The sequence below is a fragment of the Heptranchias perlo genome, chromosome 23 (genome assembly GCF_035084215.1).
Source record: "Heptranchias perlo isolate sHepPer1 chromosome 23, sHepPer1.hap1, whole genome shotgun sequence".
Taxonomy (NCBI): Eukaryota; Metazoa; Chordata; class Chondrichthyes; order Hexanchiformes; family Hexanchidae; genus Heptranchias; species Heptranchias perlo.
The window spans coordinates 31,334,229-31,357,483 of record NC_090347.1 but is presented as its reverse complement, the minus strand read 5'-3'; the positions used below and the strand labels follow the sequence as shown (position 1 = coordinate 31,357,483).

Sequence of the window (23,255 nt, the reverse complement as noted above, 5' to 3'; positions counted from 1 at the left end):
GCTATTCCATGACAGAACTGCAATAACAAGGGGATATAACACAGCATTTTATAGCTTGAAAATCCCATATATTTTGACCCAATTTTTTTTAAACACCAAAATTTATTGTACAGCTTTAGTGCATTAACAGTATCAAATCTGTTTTACCTGTACTAACCAAAGTTGATTATTGTGCTGTTTCATGCAAATGTACTTCAAGTTGCCTTCAGAATTAAACTACATGAAATTGTAAGTATACAAGAGGGAGTCTATGCTCGATGTTTCATTAATTTTCCATTTTAAAGGAGATTCAAAATGACTGGTGACATCTTTAGCAAGTTTAAAATTCTTAATTCATTTTTCTAAAAGGGCAGCCTGTAAATTTAAGAACCAGATTTATTTTAAATCTCCTTTTATTGAAGTTATGTTCACATTGAGCATTGCCGGGCAGATAAAGCATGGATCAGGTGCAGTATAAAGTTCTGTCTGCTCTGCTTGAACAATGTGCCTTGACCAACCTTAGAAGAGCAGCCCCTGTTGCACTAGTGTAATATTTTTTAATGCCTGTCTGAGTGAGATTGACACGAATTCCAGTTTGTTCTCTATTACATGATGTACATCTGCACCCACTCGGCTCTTCGCTGAGTGCCCAAACTCACTTCATGTATAACCCTTTCAACTAGTGGGGAGAGGGGAAAGATCAATCTAGGCTGTACTTGAATCTACTAAAATAATAAATTCCTAATTTCAAATAACATTGACCAAAACAAATCCCAAACTTCCATTTAAAAAAACTGTACTGAAAATGTAAAAAACCTGCATCAGTACATTTGTTAGAAGTATCTGTTTTTAAAAGCCTTACCAAATCAGTTAAAACCATTAGAGTCCTTTTCATAACATTGATTCTGAATATGGAGCTTGGAAGAAGCACACAATATAACGGAATGTGCACATGCACAAGGAACTTGTTTTGGCAAAAGTGTTTTGAGTGTATCGAAAGTTATGAAAATATTCTGTTTTGAGCAATATGCATTACTGATACAGTTTTTAAGAAAAATGAAAAGACTTTCAGTAATGAATGAATAAGCTCTTAATTTATTGTTCACATTTTTTAGAATTAACAATGTTCTTTAATGACAGGATGATGCAAAGCCACCGTACTCCTATGCACAGTTAATAGTTCAAGCCATCACAACAGCACCAGATAAACAGCTTACATTAAGTGGAATCTACACACACATCACAAAGAATTATCCATATTACAGGACAGCAGACAAAGGCTGGCAGGTAAACATGACATCACAGTTTTGCAGGTACTAACAAAAACTGCGGTGCAAGATTTCCTCTGTGATTTCAAAGTCATTTATGCAATGCAGGAAAATATAATTTGTTTGCAGAATGTTTTACCTTTCTCTCGTTTCCTGCAGAATTCCATCCGACACAATCTTTCCCTGAATCGCTACTTCATTAAGGTACCACGTTCCCAGGAGGAGCCTGGGAAAGGCTCATTCTGGAGGATAGACCCTGCTTCTGAAAGCAAACTAACAGAGCAGGCCTTTAGGAAACGAAGGCCAAGGGGAGTGCCCTGCTTCAGAACTCCCTTAGGACCTCTTTCTTCCAGGTGGGGAAACTGCGTGGAATTATGTACAACAGTAAATGTAATCTTTGACCCACTTAAACTAATAGTATTTCTTGAATTTGATGCATTCCATCAATAGAGCATTCAGCCTTTTTTTTAAAAATCCATTCATTGTATTTTCAGCATTTTGCCCAATAGTCTATTGTACTGGAGTGTTATTTTCTGGTTAACATAGCCTAATGGGTTAAATGCTGATGCTCAGAATACCCTAATTAATATTTTTAATGTTATTGATAGTTAAGTATTGCAAGTGATTCTTGATTTTAACTGTATAAGTACAGACTGGGATAAATGTTGTTAAATTTGGTTTAGTCCATGCACTAGAGATTCTTTGCATCCAACCCAAAAATTTGAACCCAGATTAAGAGTTTTGCCAAGAAAAAATGCGCTTTTGGTTTATATTCAGGCAAAATGTGTAATTGGAAGAGTGATATTTAAAAAGGTTGTATATAAAATTTCTATCCAGTAACACTGGTGTTGTGAAATATTACAAATCCCCAAACCCAAGGGTTTCACAACACGAAGGAAGTTATGCCAAACCTTTATAAAGCACTGGTTAAGCCTCAGCTGGAGTATTGTGTTCAATTCGGGGCATCACACTTTAGGAAGTATGTCCAGGCCTTAGAGAGGGTGCAGAAGAGATTTGCTAGAATGGTACCTGGGATGAGGAACTTCAGTTATGTGGAGAGACTGGAGAAGCTGGGATTGTTCTCCTTAGACCAGAGAAGGTTAAGAGGAGATTTGATAGAGGTGTTCAAAATCATGAATGCTTTTGACAGAGTAAATAAGGAGAAACAGTTTCCAGTGGCAGAAGGGTCGGTAACCAGGGGACACAGATTTAAGGTGATTGGCAAAAGAACCAGAGGCGACATGAGGAAACATTTTTTATGCAGAGTTATGATTTTTGAATGCACTGCCTGAAAGGGTGGTGGAAGCAGATTCAATAATCCCTTTCAAATTCGATAAATACTTGAAGGGAAAAAATTTGCAAATTTATGGGGAAAGAGCAGAGGAGTCGGACTAATTGGATAGCTCTTTCAGAAGAGCTGGCACAGGCACGATGGGCCCAATGGCGGTCTCCTGTGCTGTAACATACCATCATACTATGATAGGAATGGTGATGGAGTTTTATTTTTATCCCTTTTTTTAAAAATGAATTTCTCTACACTGAGTATCCTGTATGCTTCAGTTTTGTGTTCAGTCATAGGTATTTTATGCCACTTTAACACTTGCAGTGAAAATGGAAAACTGATTTCTAGTGGATGTTTCTCAGATCTCAGCAGTGAGTGAAATGAAGATGTCTTTCTAAATATAAAGCACTATATTAAATTACGCTATGGAGTACATGGAGAGAAGAAACATCCATTTACTGTGGTCCAGAAAGTTCTTTCGAGTGCCACCTGCTGGACTGCTAAAGAAACTGAAGAATGTAAATCCAGCAAGTAATCATGGAGAAAACTGGGAAAGAAAGTGCTTATTTAAAACTGTAGTGCCTGTTAATAATTTTGTGCTGCCATGATAGTCAGAAGTGGCCTCACCTGTGAAAGTCACAGTTATAACGTGATTCATTGTGCAAGTATTTGAGGTTTGTTGCTAATGCAGTGATGAGGAACATATGTTTAATGGAACTGACCTCTATCCTTCAACTGACCTCTATCCTTTAACCTGAATAAACTGAGAAAAAGAGGGAGGGAATATCTGGAAATGCGAAGATAGCATACTGACAGTCCAGCCAAAGGAAAGTGATGATGCATAAAATATAGAGATACTAGTCTAGAAGTTACATGTTCACACAACATTCCGCAGTCTGCTATTTTAACACCAATTTTAAGCATTTAAAATAAATGGATAACATCTCCATTGAAATAGCAGAGGGGAATGTCGTACTAATGTGTTAAGCATTCGTTCGCTGACATTGTTGGCAGTAAAGCTATAGACATGTGGACAGTAAGAAGAAGGAACAGTGAACAGTTAGGGAACATCGCGATGGTGGCTGTAGGATCCATAGTGTACCAGAAAACATTAGGTTTGGGTACTTAAACACCATGCAAACTATGTTGAACGTAGGAAGCAATTATTTATTTTTAGCGTTCACTTAAACCAATTGTAGGACATGATGTGCAAGTACTTGTTTACTTCCCAAGCTAAGTCTTGATCTTTATCCTTGCTGTGCTTATCCCTTTTTAGCCTTTGGAGTTAACATATTATGACTGGAGGAGTTTTGTGTGCTGCTGATTCTGAATTAAACATTTGGTGGATTTTCTTGACCTGTGAACAAATAAGTCTCTGTTAAATACTAGTTAATTAGCCCTATTATCATTTTTTGAGGCCATGTCTCACCAAAAAATTCTCAAAACCTTTCACGCACCCACTGAAGAGGACTGCAAAAACTGACGCCATCAGATTATTTTCTGGGGATTCTTTGAGATTCTGCCCCAGAAAATGTAATTTTTGATGCTAGGTGCACTTTTTAAAAAAAATCTTTCCCATCTCAGGTAACGGCTATTCTATCTGAGCAGCTCCTTCCCATCTGCACATGATCGGCTTTGGCTGGCAGAGAGGAGAGCCCTTGCTGCAAGGGTAACCAGGATCGGGGACCTACTGGATGGCAGCAAAGCGGACTGGATATCGCCAGTGATGTTGGATGTCCTGGTGTTACGTCCAGCCTACGGCCAAAGCCGTGTGGGCACTAAAAACTGCATGTGGCCCTGACTCTGTTTGGTGTGTTGAGCAGTCTCATGCACATGGAAGGATTCTGGCTGATTTCACCAGCGTTCAAACAAAATTGTTCATTGGCGCAAGGCCCTGAACCTACCTCAGGAACCTCTGCCTCACAACTTGGGCTTTCTCTCGCAAATTATCTCAGTGCCATTTTCCATTCTGCACTAAGGGATTTCCTGTACAGGTTATTGCTGCACACTCTACTCTTCCTTGCCCTCTTCTGTCCGGACACGTCTTGGAGAAACATGTTGCTGGCTGGTAGAGGTGTGTGTCCCCAATTGAAAGACTTGTATTTGGGGATCTTCCCTGCACCATTAGGGACCTGGGATGGAGTGTGGAGCACGGAGCTTCCAATGCCCTACTGAGCTACTTCACAGATGCCCAGGCCCTGTGTTCATTCTGTTGGCTGAAGAAAAATGTATTTCACATTTATTTAGTGTCGGAGGTTGCAGCTCCTCTTCCGCAATTTAAAGTTGTTGCTTCTCAACTTTTGCATGAATTTTAGTTCAACGCTGCTGTGGTGGGGAAAGAATCAAGCCGATTGGAAGACCTCCTAATGGGTTTGCTGTTGGGCCTGCCCAAAATAACTATTGATGGGTCCAGGAAGTGTAGGATCCACACATGTAGGATGTGGATTGTCGCTCTGATTACTTGCCTCTCTTCCTTGTGTGCGGGAGCGGCCCTGGGGAGGGATCATGCGGTGTTCACCAATACACTTTGCAGCCTTCTGTGACCAGTAGGTGCTTCAAGATGTTAATTGCATTGTTAATGAAACAAACCAGATTATGATTTAGTTTTAGTTTTATTTTGTACATATGTTAGCTTGGACAGACCATTTGTGCTAGTCATTTATTGGTACCCCCCTCTGAGAGGGGAACTTGTAGTGGTGATCTGGTAGCATTGGGTTATCCCAGTGCCACTTCAATGGGCCATTCAAAATAACCGAGTGGACTTTTTAAAAATAGATGTGAAAGTATGTTAATGACCTCTGTTCCTGTAATATCTTCTCCTCCACACCCCACCCACCATATTTCTTTCATAACTGTCTACCCTGGTCTGCTATTTCATTAATTAAACTTAATTCATTGCACCCTGTCGAGCATTGTTTTGAGCACTCCTGGGTCATCCTAATGGGATTGTGATTTTCATTTACACAGGATCTACATGTGATATACCTTAAGGAACAAATTTTGGTGTATCTGAACTGAAATGAATAAATAGACGTCAGCTCCACTCTGTTACATCAAAGTGATGAGTACAAAGTGAAGCTTCATGCAGCATTCCAGTCCTGACATAACTGCAGATGAAAATCCATTGGGACTTTTTGCAAACCTATCCTTCAGGAAGAGTAGCAGTCAAATAAACAAACTTACTGTAAGTTATGTTGGTTTGACAGGTCTTTGTGAAAAATCCTAATGGATGATCACCTGTAGCCATGTCAGGACTGAAGTTGAAGTGTCAATACAAAGCAGGATGCTGCTTCATGCTCTGTTTTGTCGTTATCATTTGAACAGAACCTCAAACCATGTTTTTTTTTAATTAAACTATTTACAGTATCATTGTCGCTCAGGAGTTGTTTTGAAGACTCATTGCGCATTTGCCAGTGTCTGATTGCAATTTGCTTTTACAAGAATTTGAGCTACCGTGTTTTGGAATTTTTTTCCCTTTCTGCTCAAGATTTTCCATGACTCATCTGGATAAGCTTCGTTCCACATTTTGAGAGTGGTTACACTAGTCCCTTTGTGGACCAAGAGATGAAATGCCCTACTTTATAGTTTTAGTTTTTTTATATAAGCTGGAATAACAGGATGCAGCTGGAGACAAATGGAACAAGCAGATGTATCATGGTGATCACTCAGAGTACAGAAAGTATGAAGAAAATTCTACTGAGGAAATGGTGGCCAAACTGCAGATTTTAACCATCGTGTACATTGTCTAGCAGCCTGATTCAGCAATTCTGTATTTGACTTGTGTACACATTGGTGAACTCCACAGGGAAGCGAAGTGGTGTGCGAAACTTTGTCACTGCTATTCAGTGAACTTTTTGGATTGGTAAAAAATGTTGAGTTGCAAGCAGGTCTTGTTCCTGGCAGAAATGAGAAGGTCTTGTTAAAGCAATGAAAACTGCTGTGCTGCTCTGGTCATTACCTTGTATAGACTTGATAACGCATCTGTTTGATGTTGGAAAGTCTGGAATTTGGTCCTGAATAGGTTATCCTCATTATGTTCACTGGCTCTATGGCTTTAGATTGCACTGAGCCTAAGGATAATAATAGGTTTGCTTTGCAGCCATTGCTGAACACCGACATTACTAGCGGTGACAAGTAAGTTGAGCTTTCGTGAGGATTTCCTTTTCCAGCTATTTTGTACTTATTTGGTCTAGCATAGACGAGATGAGATCACCAAGCCAAGAAGCTGAATGTTTGTAACTTAATTGAGTTTTCAGGTCTTGACTGTAGTGGTGCATGGGTAATATCAAGCCCTGACCTCGACAGTTGTTGACATGGTCTTCCCAGTGCCAGAGATGACACCATTTGTTTGCCACTCTCCAATTTTGTATATATCTGACGGCAGTAATTTCAGCATCACTTGTTTCTGATCTGGAAGTTAACGGCTCTACAAAATGGTATCAATAGCAGAGAAAAGCTCCTTAATATCCACCATGTCATTGTTGAAGCTGAAAAACAAGTCATGCCATATAAAATACCACATTCAACCTCCTGAATAGGTTTGGGATAAAACAGACATCTGCTTAATATGGTTTACACCCTCTGAAGAAAGTTCACACTGAAGTGAGTATCTCAACAGGTTGACCATATCAGAGGCGGTCGAGGAGGACAAAGAGCGATAATGTACCACAGTCACAGTCGGTCATGATTTCGTGGGGCCATTTTGGTGCTGTGGCAGGGCGGAAAGCCAATTGGAAGAATTCAAAAGGGAGTTGCAGAAAAGATGGGTATGGATTTGGGAGGTGACAACATAATTAAGGACTTGAGAGGTGGAGTTTGCAGATATGGCAGTAGTTTACAAGGACAGAGAAGTTGAGGGTAAAGGGTTGAGGGTTCTTTGAGGAGGAGGATGACGACATGATAACGGTTTTTAAATGGAGGAAGACAGTGCCCTAGCACCGGGAACCATTTATAATGTCAACTAGCATGGGGGCCAGGAAGGGTTGTTGAGTGGTCAGCAGTTTCATGGGAATAGGATAAAGAGAGCAAGAGATAGTTCTCATGGATGAGATGAAATTAACTCCTGAATTGGGGGCGGTGGGTGAAATGGGAGTGAAACTAGATGGGGCTCAGGAGGAGGTTTGGCTTGGGCAAGGGGAAGAGAGGGAAGCAGCAGAGGCAGCTGAATGGATAGTCTTTATCTTGATAGCAAAGAAGTCAATGAGCTCCTCAGACTTGTTATAGGTTAGAACATAAGAAATAGGAGCAGGAGTAAGCCATCTCGAGTCTGCTTCGCCATTCAACAAGATCATGGCTGATCTTCTACCTCAACGCCATTTTCCTACACTATCCCCATATCCCTTGATGCCTTTAATATCTAGAAATCTATCAATCCCTGTTTTGAATGTACTCAATGACTGAGCCTCCACAGCCCTCTGGGTTAGAGAATTCCAAAGATTCACCACCCTCTGAATGAAGAAATTTCTCCTCATCTCAGTCCTAAATGGCCTATCCCTTATTCTGAGACTGTGACCCCTGGTTCTAGACTGCCCAGCCAGGGGAAACATCCTCCTTGCATCTACCCTGTTGAGCACTAATTTTGTATGTTTCAATGAGATCACCTCTCATTCTTCCAAACTCTAGAGAATACAGGCCTCGTCTACTCAATCTCTCCTCATACAACAATCCCGCCATCCCAGGAATCAGTCTGGTTAACCTTCGTTGCACTCCCTCTATGACAAGCATATCCTTTCTTAAGTAAGGAGACCAAAATTGTACACAATACTCCAGGTGCGGTCTTGCCAAGGCCCTATATAATTGCAGTAAGACATCTTTACTCCTGTACTCTCATCCTCTTGTAATAAAGACCAATGTACCATTTGCCTTCCTAATTGCTTGCTGCACCTGCATGTTAGCTTTCAGTGACTCATGTACAAGGACACCCAGGTCCCTTTGAGCATCATCATTTCCCAATCTCTCTCCATTTAAAAAATACTCTGCATTTCTGTTTTTCCTACCAAAGTGGATAGCTTCACCATTTTTCCACGTTATATTCCATCTGCTATGTTCTTGCCCACTCACTTAACCTGTCTTTATCCCCTTGACGCCTCTTTGCATCCTCCTCACAACTCACATTCCCACCTAGTTTTGTGTTATCAGCAAACTTGGAAATATTACATTTGGTCCCCTCATCCAAATCATTGATCTAAATTGTGAATAGCTGAGACCCAAGCACCAATCCCTGTGGTACCCCACTAGTCACAGTCTGCCAACCTGAAAAAGATCCATTTATTCCTACTCTTTGTTTTTTGTTTGTTAACCAATTCTCAATCCATGCCAGTATATTATCCCCCAATTCCATGTGCTCCAACTTTGTTCACCAACCTCCTGTGGGGGACCTTTATCGAAAGCCTTCTGAAAATCCAAATACACCACATCCACTGGTTCCCCCTTATCTATTCTACTAGTTACATCCTCAAAGAACTCCAGTAGTTTTGTCAAACATGATTTCCCTTTCATAAATCCATGTTGACTCTGCCAAATCCTATTATTTTCTAAGTGTCCTGTTATCACATCCTTTATAATAGATTCTAGCATTTTCCCTACTACTGATGTCAGGCTGACAGGTCTGTAGTTCCCAGTTTTCTCTCCCTCCTTTCTTAAATAATAGAGTTACATTTGCCACTCTCCAATCTGCACGAACCATTCCAGAATCTATAGCATTTTGGAAGATGACAACCAATGCATCCACTATCTCCAGCCACTTCTTTCAAAACTCTGGGATGTAGATCATCAGGTCCTTGGGATTTATTGACTTTCAGTCCCATTAATTTCTCTAGTACTATATTTTTTTTACTAATAATTTCTTTAGTTCCCTTTTTCTCACCAGAACCTTGGTTCTCTAATATTTCTGGAAGGTTTTTTGTGTCTTCTTCCGTGAAGACAGACAGAAAGCATTTGTTTAATTTCTCTGCCATTTCCTTATTCCTCATTATAAATTGTCTGTAAGGGACCCACATTTGTCTTTGTTAGTCCTTTCCTTTTTACATACTTATAGAAGCTTTTACATTTATGTTTCTCGCTAGTTTACTCTCATTCTATTTTCCCTTTCTTTATCAATTTCTTGGTCCTCCTTTGCTGAATTCTAAAGCTTACTGCTTTTTCTGGCAACTTTATATGCCTCTTCCTTTGATTTAATACTATCTTTAATTTCTTTTGTTAGCCACGGTTGGACCACTCTTCCTGTTGGTTTTTGTGCCTTAAAGAAATATATATTTGTTGCAGATTATGTATTAATTCTTTAAATGCCAGCCATTGCCTGTCTACCATCATACCTTTTTAATGTAATTCCCCAATCAATCATAGCCAACTTGCGCCTCATACCTAGTTTCGGATTGAACTACATCACTTTCAAACTTAATGAAGAATTCTATCCTCATATGGTCACTTTTCCCTAAGGGCTTCTTTACAACAAGATTTATTAATTAACCCTTTCTCATTGCACAATACTAGATCTAAAATAGCCTGTTCCCTATTTGGTTCCTCAACATACTGATCTAGAAAGCCATCTCGATTTGTTTAATCGGGTTGCTATCCTTTGGCACTTCTGCTACCCACTTGTTCTGGGTTGGTCAACAGCTATGGCTTAGCTGTAGAGGTGCAGCAGGTGATAATTTTCTTCAAGACAACAGGTATAGAGGTTGGCCCCAATAGTAACATATTTGGCTGTCTTTCATCAGTCCTTGTAGCATTTTTAGAAATTGGGCAGTTTAAAACAATTCTTGGAATTATATCTGCTGAACCATGATGGAACTGTTTAATATTAGGACTTGGTTATGGAAATGGGCTTACCTGTTGCTTGACGTTCCAATTTTTTGGGTAATCTCCATTAAAGTGGAGCTGCCGGTCTTAGTTACTTGCATTTTTCAGCACTAAATCTGTCAAATCAAGTCTGGGTCTTTTGATGGAGATGAGCTGCCATTCTGAGGTAGCAGCTTCCTGCTTACGGCTATTCCAGTTAGTTAGGTCACACAGCATTATGTTCTTTTTAAGTTACCATTGCAAGGTTGCCCATTCATACACCGATAGTCAAATGTGATAGCTGTTGCTTCCTTTCTTTACTGGATCACTTTATATGGTGCTTTTACTTTTAGAATTGTAGAAAATTTACGGCACAGAAGGGGGCCATTCGGCCCATCGTGTCCGCGCCGACCGAAAATAAGCCACCCAGCCTAATCCCACTTTCCAGCACTTGGTCCATAGCCTTGTAGGTTATGACACTTTAGGTATATTTAGTTTGGATCACAGGAGAGCAATGATTGTGTAACTCAGCAGAATCTTGCAATTCGAACTACAGATGATATAAATGAGTGCCCAAAAAAGACTTAAATTTATCTTGTGCCTCATCTTTCTGAAACATCTGTGCTTCACATTCAGTGAATTACTTTTAAATGCAGTGACTGTTATGCACACAGACTACAATGAGATGAATGACCAGTTAATCTGTTTTTGATGAGGTTGTTTGAGGGAGGAATGTTGGTCAGGAAACCAGGCGAATTTCCTGTTGTTTTGAGTAATATTATGAAGTATTTAACATCCACCTAAACAGACAGTTGAGGGCTTTATTCACCCTCTCATCTGTAGGATGGCCATTCCCATAATGCCAAACTACCTCACTGCTACATTGGAGTGTTAGCTTAGATTATGCTCAAATGCTGGAGTTGGGTGTGGAACCCATAACTTTCTGACACACATGAGAACGCTACCAACTGAATCAAGCTGACTCGTTTTCACGAACAAAATATTCCACTTACCAAATAGTTCCCAGTAAAGCTTAATTTCTGAGTTCAGAGGCATTGTGTACGAGTGCATTCTCATTCGCTGCTAAAACTTTTCAAGAACAATTTCTCTTCTTCCTCAGCCCCTAACAAAAAAATGTAATTGAAAAATACTCAAGAATCATATGTGGATTGACAAAAAATGCTAATTCCGTCATCTTTGAGTTAAAGGAATGTAAAACTTACTGTAGTAAACAAAGTACTACTGTTTGCATGAAGGCTAGCCATTGATCAGAATGTAACCTGAATGCATGCAGCATGTGTCCAATTTATGCACTCATTATTGACTTGCATGCTCAACTGACATGCAACTTGCTATCACTGTGCCAAAGATTATACAGTTTGAAATAGTTTGAGTTATTTAGGGGAGGAACTCTTGATTGCTGTTTTGAGCACATGCTACAGAAAATGTTTGAGGAAATATTCGATTTAAGAGTTCTGATTGATTAACATGTATGCTGGTATTTTCAGGATCTTCCAACATCAAGTATTCCAGTGTTAGTTTATCAAATGAAGTGAAGCTTATTGGCCACTATTAAACTGCCAGTCTATTATGTTTTCTTGGTATGTATTTAAGTGGTGCTCATACTGTTTTTTTCCCTCTTCTGCCACAGAAGCGCACCAGCTTCTCCAAGCCACCCTGGTGTGTTTTCATCCCACTCCAGTGGTGTGCAAACCCCAGAGAGTCTGTCCAGGGAAGGTTCTCCAGTCCCCACAGATCATGAATCTAGCACTGTGCAACCTAAGTTAGCAGTAATACAAGAGGCAAGATATGCTCAGAGTGCACCAGGTGAGTGCCCTACAAATCCAAATTTATAAGCTGATGCATTAATTATTAAGCCGTTGTTGAGAAGGGGATGTTTTTATTTTATGCTGTGGAAATCTTTTACTTGTTAATCCAGTTTGAAACAGCTTTTTCCTGTGTTTAATTATGACTTGAACCAGATTTTAATTCTTGTTGTGGTTGTAACACATGACCTGTTGCATATTTGTTGAGCTGAAACCCCTAGTCATCAAAATGATAAAATGACTGACATGAGCTGCAATCTATGAAAATGTTGAAAATAAATTAAATTTCCTTTTTATTTCACAAATGAATTAAAGTCAAGTAGTAAAATCTGCATTTCATATTCTATGATTAAAGAAATTATGCTAGGTAAAACTGAGCATCTTATTTGTTTTGATAGTGGGTTCGCAATGGTTTTGTAATGGAGGTTTGTTAGAGTCTTGTTAAATCACGGAATCACATGGTCACATCCATTAATTATCCTAACCAATACCCCTCAAATCAAAATTGTAAACGTTTGCTACTTGCTTCAAAATCCAGTACTCGATCTTAAAAGGGAATTAAATTCCTCCTCAACACTGGTCGTCAATTCTTTCATTGCATCAGAAAAGCTTCAATCTACATTTCAACAAAACAGTTGAATTTAAACTTGATTCCAGTATCCAAGGCTGTGCCTACCACCACCCCCTCCCCCCCCCCCCCCCCCCCCCCCCCGCCACAAACAAAAAAATAAAGGTTTGTATGTATGCTGAAGTTCTGTTCTCCTTTGGTCCAGACTTTGGGTAACTGAAGCATTTGCAGGAAGTAGATATACTCAGACAAATCCAGAAAGTCAAAAAATTTGGACTTATTTGTTCCCAGCCCTTCTTGAAATAATTCTTTTTTGTATGGTTACTGAATCAATAAAATGTCACCAACTGGAAGATCTGTTGAGAGGAAATTATGTTCATTTTAAGGAACTGCAGAAGAAATGTGACTTTTTAAAAAATGTATTAACCAAGTACTTATAGCTCAGTTACGTAGAATCATGGAATCTTACAGCTCAGGAGGCTGCCATTCAGCCCATCTTGCCTGTATCAGCTCTTTGAAAAAACTATCCAATTAGTCCCACTCCCCTGCTCTTTCCCCATAGCCCTACAACTTTCTCCCCTTCAAGTATTTATCCAATTCCCTTTTGAAAATTACTATTGAATCTGCTTCCATACTTTCAGGCAGTTCATTCCAGATTATAACAATTGGCTGTGTAACAAAATGTCTCCTCATCTCCCCTCTGGTTCTAAGAACGACAATAATGACGAGGACATGATCTAGCAAAACGCAGAAATAGGGAATGGAGAGGCATGGTTCCAGATTCGCATCCTAGATCTTCTAGAATTCTTTCTAAGAAAAATAGGCCACTGTTCCACAATGAGTGTTGGAAGTGTGTGCTTTGCTGCAGTCACTGGAGAATGGTAAAGTGAAGAGAGCACAAAGTCCTTGGTAGAGGATGTTGGGATTCACAACTGTCTTGTGGAAATGTACTCTAGTTGACAGATCACTCAGCCACTTCTGAGTACTAGCTTCAGGCTCATAAAATGCGAAATCTTATGTGGTCATATCACTCCAGGCGGGTTATTTAAGATGGAAGTACCGCCTCTCAGCAAATGCTGGAAAGATGTAAGGCAGGAGGTGAATTGCTGCTTGTCATATGGAATGACTTTTGCTTGTCTCAATTCTGAGTGTAATTCAGGTAATCAGATCTTATGCTTATGAGGTAGTGGGGCTCCCCTAATGCAAAGTTCTCTTCATGGCAACTTTCTCTTCCTCCTACAAAACTTGTGTTTTGTGATGTGAAGCTTTATTTTGTTGGGGTAGTCACTATGTTGTCATCTGATCAGCATTCCTGCATACTTGCCCACTGGGCTCAGTTACTGAAGAAGTAATTTGCTGGACTTGCTTTTGAGTCAGATGTTAAGTGGTTTATGGCTTCATTGAGCGCTCTAAGGTTTTTTGTACAAAAGTAAAACTTAGTATTTGTGTGGGCAGTGGGTCTTACCTTGATCATGAATTGGGATTTCCTTGACCTGTAAGTAAATGACACAATAAGGTGTTGGATTCATATAGCACTGCTGCCACTGGTCAATTTTAGGCACTGGTGCTTCTTTATCAATATTCTTAGTGGATCTCTGGACATTTTTCCAACTTGCAACATTTGATGACCATAGAATCTAGTCAGTGGTTCATTATTAGTACACAAATTATGGGGACTACTGCATTCCATATCATAGAATCATAGAATGGAGGGAGGCCATTTGGCCCATCAAGTCTGCACCGGCTCTATGCAAGAGCAATCCAGCTAGTCCCACTCACTGCCCTTTCCCCGTAGCCCTGCAAATTTTTTCCTTTTCAAATACTTATCCAGTTCCCTTTTGAAGGCCATGATTGAATCTACCTCCATCACCCCCTCGGGCAGTGCATTACAGATCCTAACCACTCACTGTGTAAAAAAATGTTTTCCTCATGTCACCATTGGTTCTTTTGCCAATCACCTTAAATCTGTGTCCTCTGGTTCTTGACCTTTCTGCCAATGGGAACAGTTTCTCTACTCTGTCTAGACCCTTCATGATTTTGAATACCTCTATCAAATCTCTTTGCAACCATCTCTGTTCCAAGGAGAACAACCCCAGCTTCTCCAGCCTATTCACGTAACTGAAGCCCTTCATCCCTGGAATCATTCTAGTAAATCTCTTCTGCACCCTCTCTAAGGCCTTCACATCTTTCCTGAAGTGTGGTGCCCAGAACTGGACACAATACATCACTTGTGGCTGAACCAGTGTTTTATAAAAGTTCTTCATGACTTCCATACTTTTGTACTCTGTGCCTCTATTTATAAAGCCCAGGATCCTGTATGCTTTTTTAACCGCTTTCTCAACCTGCCCTGCCACCTTCAACGATTTGTGCACATATACCCCCAGATCTCTCTGTTCCTGTACCCCTTTTAGAGTTGTGCCCTCTAGTTTATATTGCCTCTCCTCGTTCTTCCTATCGAAATGTATCACTTCGTATTTTTCCGCTAAATTTCATCTGCCACGTATCCGCTCATGCCACCAGCCTGTCTATATCCTCTTGAAGTCTATCACTATCATTCTCACTGTTCAGTACCCTTCCAAGTTTTGTGTCATCTGCAAATTTTGAAATTGTGCCATGTACACCCAAGTCCAAGTCATTAATATATATCAAGAATATATATGCTTACATTTTTTGTTGGTAGTGGGAGGGAACTTGGTTTGGGCCTGAGCCCATCATTACCGATGCTTTGAGTCCGTAGATAATGCCTTTTCTGGTCAGAAGTAAATGCATTTTGATCTGTATAGATAATTTTGAACATAATGTGTACAAAGGGGAAATTGTAGCATACTCTCACAGAGATAGGTGTTTGATATAAAACTTAACCTTGACATTTAGAATGTTGGCGAATGCCCATAGTTAGTTTAGAACTTCATTTGAAGAATGATGGCTGTACCTTACTTAGTAAGTAATCTATGAAAGTGTTAAAAATTTCATTAATCTTAACGAACACTAGAATTATGTAATGACTTGTGTCATTAATCAAAACGCCAAATGTATAGAGTTTATCAAAAAGGATGCAAAAGTATTTCAAATTTAATGAAAAATACACCTCCTCTCTTGGTACAGAGTGGAAAGCATACAAGGCCTTTGTTAGAGGAAGGATAATATATTAATCACCCACGCAGAAAAAGGTGAGCAAGGCTAAGTTAGATCAGTTAGAAAATACTTCAACAAAGCTTAAGCTGCAGTATGCCAACAATCATGATATACAGATTGTGAAAATAATACTAACTGAACGTTTAACTGCTGCAAAATTGGAATTTGTCCTCTACCATACATGATCTGGATCAGTGGTTTTCAAACTTTTCTGTGGGTGAGGGAGAAATCCCTGCAAATATTGACACAGCCATGGTGAGCCCCTGCCCTAACTTCTGAATATGTTTCAGCTGCCCAAAGGAAAAAGTCCTATCATTGCAGAGTTTTTTATTAGCACACAGCAACATAAACAATGTGCTAATAAGTCAACATTTTCAAACAAACACAAAATATAGAGGGACGAATTCTCAAGAAGCACTGACCTTGGTGAATGGTATTCATAGTCCCTGTGGGATCCTACCGTGGACCCCAATTTGAAAACCTATGGTCTAGATGTTATGAATGTAGAGGGGAAAAAAAAGTTCAAAATGGCACTAAAGCAAATCTATGTATTGAGGAAAGGTGGAGTCAAGAGATCCCTTCACGTAATTTTTTTTTAAGTTGCAATATTCTTTCCTTCTTGGCCTCGGGTGACCTTTTTCCAGCTGAAAGAGGTTTACAAGAGTGATGAGGGGCAGCACCCCCTCTAATTTATTATTCACATTTCTCTTAGTAGGTGGTTGTTCATACTTCCCCTGTCCTGCGGCTTTTCAGGAAACTTACCTCCAGAAGCCTACAAGTCTATGGCTTCTGCTGCTATAAATGGGACGGTGTAGAGGGGTTAGGCAAGAGTACTCTTTATCCCACTCTGTCATCAATATTGCTGCAGTTGCTATGGTACTCCATAAATAAACATATTTTTGGGATAGTATTGGTGTAAAAGTACATGTTTTTATATAAAGTATCTTGCTGGTAATAAATGGGTCAGTCAGTACTACACTAAGCTGCTATATTTGCTTAGATGGCATCCCGTTTAAAAACCTTGAAATAAGTATCACAGCTGATTATTCCCAAATAAACTTTGAGGCAGTTTAGATTTCACCTGGAAAGATGCTGTTGGTTACTGCTTTCCTTTGAGCAGATTTGATGTCTTTAAAAATAAATGCAGTTCCCAGATTCAACTTTGGTATTGGCATGATCAGCTTCCTAAGCTTGGAGAGATTCAGTCAACTCAAAAGCCATCAAAACCTGCTCAAGCTGTATGGGGAAAGGATTATATTTGCTGTTTCTAATTTTATATTCTTACTGTCAAGACTTCAAATTCTGGGAAGTACACGATTTGGAGGAACTAGATATAATGAAACACCTTCATAAATGTACTGGATAGGTACAGTTGGGTCCAATCAAATCTGGTGGTGATTTACTTTGTCTTCTCTCCATACCACAGACTTAACCTAACCCTAATGCAGCCTTCTAACTTTCTCAATGTATTCTTGACATATTATAACATAAGAACTTAAGAAATAAAAGCAGGAGTAGGTCATACAGCCCCTCAAGCCTGCTCCACCATTCAATACGATCATGGCTGATCTTCGACCTCAATTCCCCTCTCCCGCCTGATGCCCATATCCCTTGATTCCCTAGAGTCCACAAATCTATTGATCTCAGCCTTGAATACACTCAATGACTGAGGATCCACAGCCCTCTGAGGTAGAGAATTCCAAAGATTCACAACCCTCTGAGTGAAGAAATTCCTCCTCATCTCAGTCCTGAATGGCCGACCCCTTGTGCTGAGACTCTCCTGCCAAGGGAAACAGCTTCTACCCTGTCAAGCCCTCTTGGAATCTTATATGTTTCAATTCATCTAAACTTGAGAGTATAGGCCAATTCTACTCAATCTCTCACAGGATAACCCTCTCATCCCAGGAATTAATCTAGTGAACCTTCATTGCACCGCCTCTATCCTTAGATAAGGAGACCAAAACTGTACACAGTATTCCAGGTGTGGTCCCACCAAAGCCTGTACGATTGCAGCAAGACTTCCTTACTCTTGCACTCCAAGCCCCTTGCAATAAAGGCCAACATACCATTTGCCTTCCTAATTGCTTGCTGTACCTGCACGTTAACTTTGTTTTGTGTACAACGACTCCCAAATCTCTCTGAACACCAACATTTAATAGTTTCTCACCATTTAAAAAATACTGTTTTTCTGTTCTTCCTCCCAAAGTGACTAACCTCACATTTCCCCACATTATACTCTGTCTGCCATCTTCATGCCCACTCACTTAACCTGTCTATATCCCTTTGCAGACTCTTCGTGTTCTCCTCACAGCTTATTTTCCCACCTAGCTCAAAAAACGCTAATAAATTTGTCAAACATGATTTCCCTTTCATAAAACCATGTTGACTCTGCCTAATCATGTTATGATTTTCTAAGTGTCCTGTTACCATGTCCTTAAGAATAGATTCCAGCATTTTCCTGACTGATGATGTCAGGCTAACTGGCCTGTAGTTCCCTGTTTTCTCTCTTCCCTCCATTTTTGAAAAGCAGTGTTACATTTGCTACCTTCCAAGCCACTGGGACCGTTCTAGAATCTGGGGAATTTTGGAAGATCACAACCAATGCATCCACTATCTCTGCAGCCACCTCTTTTAGAACCCTAGGATGTAGGCCATCAGGTCCTGGGGATTTGTTGGCTTTTAGTCCCATTAATTTCTCCAATATTTTTTCTTTACTAATATTGATTACTTTAAGTTCCTCACTCTCATTAAGCCCTTGGTTCCCCACTATTTCTGGTATGTTTTTTGTGTCGTTTGCTGTGATGACAGATACAAAATATTTGTTTAACATCTCTACCATTTCCTTATTCCCCATTATAATTTTTCCTGTCTCAGCCTCTAAGGGACTCACGTTTACTTTCGCTACTCTCTTCCTTTTTACATACTTGTAGAAGCTCTTACAATCTGTTTTTATATTTCTTGCCAGTTTACTCTTTCTATTTTCTCCCTCCATCAATTTTTTGGTCATCCTTTGCTAGATTCTAAAATTCTCCCAATCCTCAGGCTCACTACTCCTCTTGGCAACATTATACGCCTCTTCTTTTAATCTTAAACTATCCTTAACTTCTTTAGTTAGCCACGGATAGATCACTTTTCCTGCTAAGTTTTTATTCCTCAATCAAATGTATAGTCATTGAGAATTATGAAATATTTCTTTAATGTTTGCCATTGCTTATCTAATTTCCCAATCAACCATAGCCAACACACCCCTCATACCTATGTAATTGGCTTTAAGTCTCAGACTCAAGTACGTCACTCTCAAACTCAATGTGAAATTCTATCATATTATGATCACTCTTCCCCAGAGGATCCCTTACTATGAGATTACTAATTAACCCTGTCTCATTACACAAGACAAGATCTAAAATAGCCTGTTCCCTGCTTGGTTTCACGACGTATTGTTCTAGGAAACTGTCTCTCATACATTCCATGAACTCGTCCTCCAAACTACTTTTGCCAATTGGATTTGCCCAGTCTATATGAAAATTAAAGAACCCCATGATTATTGCATTACCTTTGTTACAAGCTCCTCTTATTTCTTGATTGATACTCTGTCCAACAGTATAACCACTGTTAGAGGGCCTATAAACTACTCGCACCAGTGTTTTCTGCCCCTTTTTATTTCTTATCTCCACCCATACTGATTCTACTTCCTCATCTTCTGAGTCAAGATCCTTTCTCATTACTGCCTTCATGTCATCCTTTATTAGCAGGGCTACCACCCCTCCTGTTCCATTTTGCCCGTCTTTTCAAAAAGTCAAGCACCCTGGAATATTTAGTTTCCAATCTTGGTCACCTTGCAACCGTGTCTCACTTATGGCTACCACGTCAAACCCATTTTTATCTCTCTTTGTGCGATTAATTCGTCTATCTTGTTACGAATGCTTCGTGCTTTCAGATAAAGCGCCTTTAATTTTAACTTTTTACTATTTTTCCCTGATTTGATCTTATTCACTGATGCACTATTACCGTTAAACACGGTCCCTTCCTGACAACTCTGCTTATCTTTACCCAAATCGCTACACTGCTCTATGGCCTTGACTTTTCTCTTTAGATTTATAAGTTTACCCTTACCTGAACTTTTTTTCCCCCCTTTTTTTAAGTTTAAAGCCCTATCGACTGCCCTAGTTATTCGATTTGCCTGGTTTAAGTGGAGCCCGTCTCAATGAAACAGCTCCCTCTTTTCCCAGTACTGGTACCAGTGCCCCATGAATTGAAACCCCTGTCTCCCACACCACTCTTCGGGCATTTAACTCTCTGATCTGTTTGACCCTATGCCAATTTGCACATAGCTGAGGTAGTAATCCACAGATTATTACCTTTGAGGTTCTGCTTATTAATTTGGACCCGAGCTCCTCAAACTCTCAGCAGAACCTCATTTCTAGTTCTACCTATGTCGTTGGTTCCTACTTGGACCATGACAACTGGATCCGCCCCCTCATGCTCCAAACCTTCTCCAGCCGTGAGGAGATATCCTTAACCCTGGTACTGGGCAGGCAACACAGCCTTCAGGACTCCTGGTCGTGGCTGCAGAGAAGAGTGTCTAACCCCCTGACTCTACTATCCCCTACCACTACCACATTCCTTTTTAATCCCCCCCCACATGATTGGCCTCCTGTACCATAGTGCCGTGGACAAATTGCCCATCCTTCCTGCATTCTTTGTTCTCGCCTACACAGATAACAAGTACCTTATACCTGTTGGACAAGGTCAAAGGCTGAGGCTCCTCCATCACTGCATCCTGGGTCCCCATACCTGCCTGTCTCGCAGTCACATCCTTCTGTCCCTGACCGTTGACCAAATCTAAACACTACCTAACCTAAGGGTTGTGACTGATTCCTGGATCAAAATGTCCAGATAACTCCTCCCCCTCCCTGATGCATTGCAATGTCTGCAGCTCAACAAATCTGAGCCAAAGTTCCTCGAGTTGCAGACACTGCAGATGTGGTTGTTCGGGATCTTGCTGGTCTCCACAAACTCTCATACGCTGCAGTTATGGCACACCACCTGCCCTGCCACCTCTGTCTAACCTTGTTTTATTTATTGAATTAAAGTTTTTATTCACTCACTGTTTTTAGTTTTATTAACTAATTTGTTTATCTACTTTGTTATTAATTTAATAAAGTACTAGTTATAGTTTCCCAGCTCGTAGTTTAACCCACTGCCCTAGCTTAGAGGGCAAACAAAAAACGATAATACTCACCAGCCAATCACCTACCTGCTGTCTGTGTCGTCACTTTTAGACTTTTTTTGATTTCCCAGGTCCACTCCTGCCGCTTCCGCTTTGTGTGGGCCGCTCACCTCTCACACCCAGGTCCACCCCTGCTCTCGCCACTCCCACTTTGTGTGGGCCACTCACCTCTCACACCCAGGTCCACGCCTGCTCTCGCCACTCCCGCTTTGTGTGGGCCGCTCACCTCTCACACCCAGGTCCACCCCTGCTCTCGCCACTCCCACTTTGTGTGGGCCACTCACCTCTCACACCCAGGTCCACGCCTGCTCTCGCCACTCCCGCTTTGTGTGGGCCGCTCACCTCTCGCACCCAGGTCCACGCCTGCTCTCGCCACTCCCGCTTTGTGTGGGCCGCTCACCTCTCTCACCCAGGTCCACCCCTGCTCTCGCCACTCCCGCTTTGTGTGGGCCACTCACCTCTCACACCCAGGTCCACGCCTGCTCTCGCCACTCCCGCTTTGTGTGGGCCGCTCACCTCTCGCACCCAGGTCCACGCCTGCTCTCGCCACTCCCGCTTTGTGTGGGCCGCTCACCTCTCGCACCCAGGTCCACCCCTGCTCTCGCCACTCCCGCTTTGTGTGGGCCGCTCACCTCTCTCACCCAGGTCCACCCCTGCTCTCGCCACTCCCGCTTTGTGTGGGCCGCTCACCTCTCTCACCCAGGTCCACCCCTGCTCTCGCCACTCCCGCTTTGTGTGGGCCGCTCACCTCTCACACCCAGGTCCACCCCTGCTCTCGCCACTCCCGCTTTGTGTGGGCCGCTCACCTCTCTCACCCAGGTCCACCCCTGCTCTCGCCACTCCCGCTTTGTGTGGGCCGCTCACCTCTCGCACCCAGGTCCACCCCTGCTCTCGCCACTCCCGCTTTGTGTGGGCCGCTCACCTCTCTCACCCAGGTCCACCCCTGCTCTCGCCACTCCCGCTTTGTGTGGGCCGCTCACCTCTCTCACCCAGGTCCACCCCTGCTCTCGCCACTCCCGCTTTGTGTGGGCCGCTCACCTCTCGCACCCAGGTCCACCCCTGCTCTCGCCACTCCCGCTTTGTGTGGGCCGCTCACCTCTCTCACCCAGGTCCACCCCTGCTCTCGCCACTCCCGCTTTGTGTGGGCCGCTCACCTCTCTCACCCAGGTCCACCCCTGCTCTCGCCACTCCCGCTTTGTGTGGGCCGCTCACCTCTCACACCCAGGTCCACCCCTGCTCTCGCCACTCCCGCTTTGTGTGGGCCGCTCACCTCTCTCACCCAGGTCCACCCCTGCTCTCGCCACTCCCGCTTTGTGTGGGCCGCTCACCTCTCTCACCCAGGTCCACCCCTGCTCTCGCCACTCCCGCTTTGTGTGGGCCGCTCACCTCTCACACCCAGGTCCACCCCTGCTCTCGCCACTCCCGCTTTGTGTGGGCCGCTCACCTCTCTCACCCAGGTCCACCCCTGCTCTCGCCACTCCCGCTTTGTGTGGGCCGCTCACCTCTCTCACCCAGGTCCACCCCTGCTCTCGCCACTCCCGCTTTGTGTGGGCCGCTCACCTCTCACACCCAGGTCCACCCCTGCTCTCGCCACTCCCGCTTTGTGTGGGCCGCTCACCTCACACCCAGGTCCACCCCTGCTCTCGCCACTCCCGCTTTGTGTGGGCCTCTCACACCCAGGTCCACCCCTGCTCTCGCCACTCCCGCTTTGTGTGGGCCGCTCACCTCTCACACCCAGGTCCACCCCTGCTCTCGCCACTCCCGCTTTGTGTGGGCCGCTCACCTCTCACACCCAGGTCCACGCCTGCTCTCGCCACTCCCTCTTTGTGTGGGCCGCTCACCTCGCACACCCAGGTCCACTCCTGCCGCTCTCCGCTCCCGCTTTGTCAGTGCTGTTCGCCCCTCACACCCAGGTCTACTCCAGCTTTGTGTGGGCCGCTTGCCTCACACCCAGGTGGTAATTCTACAGCATGTTTGATACCTTTTTTTAAAAAAAGCCCATTATAAAAAGACAAATATAGCTAAACATATCTCTCTCAATGTTAAGCAATAACCAAAACTTTTAGTATGCAGGATATATGTGAGTAGTATAATGGGACTGAATACAGTTGTCAGTTATGAAATGGTTTGTAGTTAATAACATATCGATGAGCATTGCACTAGATAAAATAATCCAGTTTCAATCATA

General features: G+C 42.1%; 1 protein-coding gene and 1 long non-coding RNA gene across 2 annotated transcripts in view; one reads left to right on the top strand and one right to left on the bottom strand.

Moving 5' to 3' along the window:
* Positions 1 to 23,255, top strand: part of foxk2b (forkhead box K2b) — a 90,929-nt gene that overhangs the window by 55,270 nt on the left and 12,404 nt on the right. Inside the window, exons 4-6 of the mRNA XM_068004302.1 lie at positions 1,120 to 1,266; positions 1,407 to 1,600; positions 11,960 to 12,135. Coding sequence (XP_067860403.1) covers positions 1,120 to 1,266; positions 1,407 to 1,600; positions 11,960 to 12,135 — 517 coding nt within the window. The remainder of the gene's footprint in view (positions 1 to 1,119; positions 1,267 to 1,406; positions 1,601 to 11,959; positions 12,136 to 23,255) is intronic.
* Positions 11,387 to 15,421, bottom strand: LOC137341230 (uncharacterized). The gene is made up of 3 exons (XR_010966988.1): positions 15,368 to 15,421; positions 14,168 to 14,195; positions 11,387 to 11,431 (listed from the first exon to the last, which is right to left on the bottom strand). It is a non-coding gene; the product is annotated as an uncharacterized lncRNA (long non-coding RNA).